At 44.3% G+C, this 4,345-nt stretch overlaps 1 protein-coding gene across 1 annotated transcript; it reads right to left on the reverse strand.

Annotated features, from left to right (window-relative positions):
- Nucleotides 1–941: 941 nt before the first annotated feature.
- Nucleotides 942–4,047, reverse strand: LOC135209010 (uncharacterized). Its single transcript, XM_064241545.1, has 2 exons — nt 3,955–4,047; nt 942–2,753 (listed from the first exon to the last, which is right to left on the reverse strand). The coding sequence occupies exon 2, from the start codon at nt 2,751–2,753 to the stop codon at nt 942–944; it is 1,812 nt and encodes a 603-aa protein (XP_064097615.1). The 5' UTR covers nt 3,955–4,047.
- Nucleotides 4,048–4,345: the final 298 nt, after the last annotated feature.

Raw genomic sequence — 4,345 nt, forward strand, 5'->3', positions numbered from 1 at the left:
ATTCATGAGTTACCACATTTTCTGTTGAGTTATTTTTAGTATTGTAGACCCAGCAGGAATGGGAATTATTAATTGGTCTTTGATTGCAGCTTTTCAGAACCACCTCAAATATTCCTATTTATGTACAAAATTAATGAATGTTGGTGAGGTCTCCTGCATATCTTAAGAAATGTTTATAAGCCAAAATACAGATGTGAGTTACATTATAATTCTCGTGCTTGAACTACATTGCAGCTATCAGATAAAGGCACTTATTGCTTAATATAATATTTACTTACTGACTAAAGAATTGCTGGTTAAAATTACATTTACACAGTTCTTAAAAAAATAAAGACATTAATAACAGTGACAGATAAAATAGAACGCGATGGGCGTATGAAAACTCAGGTACGACTCTCAGTGCCAAAACTGACTAAGAGTGAAGAGTTTTGAAGTGCCTGGTGAGAGCACCTTTAACGTTGAAACTGGCGTTACACTTGCTGCAGGCAAACCTTCTAGTCGTGACGTGTATATTCAGGTGATTCTTGAGAACGCTCTTCCAGACAGTCGCGTAGGGACAGTGAGGACAGCGATGCACCTCGCCCTGATGCAAACGCAAGTGTTTCATGTAATAGCTGGCGTTTCGACACCTGAAATCACAGTTTGGGCACGTGTGCTCATCCAAACGGACGCGCATGTGCCTTACGGCATCAGATTTCCTCCTGGTGACGTAATTACTGACGGGGGAATGGTACTTTTTATTCTTCTTCTTCTCCTCCTCCTCTGTCTCGTGATGGGTCTGGAACGCTCTTTCTGATGGTCCGCTTGCTTGATACCACCAGGGAGAGAATACGTTTGACCTCAGCAACTCACCTGGCTGGAGCTGGAGAGACTCAGCAGGTGAAGGTGGTTCTTGGTGGCTGCAGTGTGGCTGTGGTTCGACATTGCTTGGACTGACGGCCCTAAGAGATGGTATCGTTGTCTTGTTTTATTTGCCCCAGGAGGTTCTTTGTGGGGCTCCTGTAATGGTGGGTTCTTGGTGGGCTGCAGTGTGGCTGTGGTTCGACATTGCTTGGACTGACGGCCCTAAAGAGATGGTATCGTTCTTGTTTTGCCCCAGGAGGTTCTTGGGGCTCCTGTAAAGGTGGTTCTTGGTGGCTGCAGTGTGGCTGTGGTTCGACATTGCTTGGACTGACGGCCCTAAAGAGATGGTATCGTTCTTGTTTTGCCCCAGGAGGTTCTTGGGGCTCCTGTGAAGGTGGTTCTTGGTGGCTGCAGTGTGGCTGTGGTTTGACATCGCTTGGACTGATAGCCCCAAAGTGATGAGATCGTCCCTGCGTTTCCCCAGGGGGTTCTCGGGGCTCTGGTGTAGGTGGTTCTTTGGTCCCTGGTGTAGGTTGTTCTTGGGGCACTTGTGAAGGTGATTCTTGGTGGCTGCAGTGTGGTTGTGGTTTAACATAGCTTCGACAGATGGCCCTAAAGAGATGGTATCGTCCTTGCATTGCCAAAGTAGGTTCTTGGGGCTCATTCAAATGTTCGCGTGTGTGCCTTATGACAGACTTCCTCTTGCTGGCGTACTTACAGACAGGGGAATGGTACTTTTTCTTTTTCTTCTCCTTCTCTTCTCCCTTCTCCTCCTCCTCCTGCGTCTCGTGGGTACGTAGATGATGGGTCTGGAACGCTCTATCTGATAGTCCGCTCGCTTGATGCCACCGAGGAGAGAATGCGTATGACCTCAGCAACTCGCCTTGCTGGAGCTGGAGAGACTCAACAGGTGAAGGTGGTTCTTGGTGGCTGCAGTGTGGCTGTGGTTCGACATCTCTTGGACTGATGGCCCTAAAGAGACGATGTCGTCCTAGCGTTTCCCTAGGAGGTTCTTGGGGCTCTGGTGTAGGTGGTTCTGGGGACTCTTGTGAAAGTGGTTCTTTGTGGCTGCAGTGTGGTTGTGGTTCGATATCGCTTGGACCTATGGCCCTGTGGGGATGATATTGTCCCTGCCCTACCCCAGGAGGTTTTTGGGGCTCTGGTGAAGGTGGTTCTTGGTGGCTGCAATGTGGTTGTGGCTCGACATCGCTTGGACCGACGGTCCTAAAGAGATGATATCGTCCTAGCGTTTCCCAAGGAGGTTCTTTGGGGTTTGATGAAGTTGGTTCTTGAGGCTCTTGTGAAGGTGGTTCTTGGTGGCTGCAGTGTGGTTGTGGGTCGACATTGCTTGTACTGACGGCCCTAAGGAGATTATATCGTCTCTGCGTTTCCCCAGGAGGTTCTTGGGGCTCTGAAGTAGGTGGTTCTTGGGGCTCTGGTGAAGGTGGTTCTTGGTGGCTGCAGTGTGGCTGTGGTTCGAGATCGCTTGGACCGACGGCCCTAAAGAGATGATATCGTCCTAGCGTTTCCCCAGGAGGTTCTTGGGGCTCTGGTGTAGGTGGTTCTTGGGGCTCTTGTGAATGTGGTTCTTGAGGCTCTTGCGAAGGTGGTTCTTGGTGGCTGCAGTGTGGTTGTGGGTCGACATTCCTTGGACTGACGGCCCTAAGGACATTATATCGTCCCTGCGTTTCCCCAGGAGGTTCTTGGGGCTCTGAAGTAGGTGGTTCTTGGGGCTCTTGCGAAGGTGGTTCTTGGTGGCTGCAATGGGGTTGTGGCTGGGCATAGCTTGGACTGACGCCGCCAAAAGGATATTTTAGTTCTCGCGTAACATGAGGAGTTTCTTTGAAAGTTGGGTTTCTGTCATCTGAAGATTTTCTCTCCTTTTTTTTCTTCTTCTCCCGCCGAACCATCTGAGTGTAGTTATAAAAAAAAAGAATTATATCAGTTTAAGCACGTTACAGGCCCACGCACTGAAAAGACATGAAACTACATTAAAAAAATCATCCACTATGAAAGTTAGAGTAAAAAATATTATCAGCATATTACACTTTTAAAAGTAAATACCGAAGTATGTTAAAGCTACATTAACAAGGTTCGTCAGCTCGAAATTTCAATCAAGACAACTATTCATTCTGCACGTGTTTTGATTTAATTCTTTTTAGTTAGATCTATAAAATCCAACCATTTAGGCAAATTGCTCCCCCGCTTTAAAGAGTAAACCCTGAATTACATCCAAAATTGCATTTAAAAATTCATCTACTCCCATTGCAGTCAACACAGATGCATTTTTTCCCAAGCATTTTTATATTTCTTAAAAGCTTCCAGAGTAATCCAGTTATGGAAGTCAAGAGATTTCCACTTGGAAGTAAATGCTATACGCAAACATGGCGATTATTCAATCAATTGATTTTTACCTTTCCTTGATTTTGTCTGATTAGCTGAACAACAGTTTATAATTCGTGAAAGGGTCATAGAAAACTATTCCAGTTGTTGAAATGGCTATATGTGTACTAGATAATGATCATTTTAGTTTTTTAAAACTGATAGCATCTATGGTATTCAAATTACTGAAATAAAGTGTGGTAGATCTATATTACTATTCCGCGGCGTCCTAGACTATGGCAGTTGCGGTTGTTCTATGCAGTTTTACCTCCTGAACAAGAATTTAGAGTAATATTTATTCGGACGACTGTAATTAACCCCCAGGGGCTCGTACTAAACACGGCGAAATACATTGGACGCCCCAATCCCTAGTGGATGTCGTATCCGCGGTTACGTTCCTTGCAGTCCTTGCGGAACTATTCTTTAAAATTACCAAAAGTGTTACACACGACTCACGTTGGTCTTTTAAAACTGATTGTATTGTAAAGATTTCAAACGACTTCAAAGAGTATTCAACTTGGCCACTATTGCATGCCATTTGTTCGCACAATCACGCAACATACTAATGCATGTTCCCCACGTAGCATATCTAGTTGTTCAGATGTTAAAAAAATCCAAGATTGGAATACAGACCCAGAGAGAATGCTGTAACGTACTTTCAAAGACTATCCTTATTAGCCAATCTTCCAGCAACCAAATCACTCTACAAAAGTCACTAATTAAACTTACCTCCGCACCAAATGTGTGTTGTATTTGAGCCCCTGACTATCTCTGAGTTTTTACGATATACTTCTCTCCTTCGCGAAGCTCTGTTTACGCTTCCCCAAGTTCGATAGCTAGTGAACAACATTGTTATAACTGTTTACTGAATGGGGTTATTGCTGGTAGGGCGAGCCAAGGGTAATTATTTATTGGAAGTGGTGATGAAATACGGTTTAAACTTATACGTACATGGTTACGACATACATGCAAATACACACACACGCACACAACACACACACACACACACAACACACACACACACACACACACACACACACATATATATATATATGTATATATATATATATATATATATATATATATATATATATATATATTTATATTGGGGTTTTTATGG

The sequence above is a fragment of the Macrobrachium nipponense genome, chromosome 37 (genome assembly GCF_015104395.2).
Source record: "Macrobrachium nipponense isolate FS-2020 chromosome 37, ASM1510439v2, whole genome shotgun sequence".
Lineage (NCBI taxonomy): Eukaryota > Metazoa > Arthropoda > Malacostraca > Decapoda > Palaemonidae > Macrobrachium > Macrobrachium nipponense.

Excerpts from the sequence above, each read along its gene's own strand:
- LOC135209010 (XM_064241545.1), bottom strand. The coding sequence starts at position 2,753 with ATGGTTCGGCGGGAGAAGAAGAAAAAAAAGGAGAGAAAATCTTCAGAT.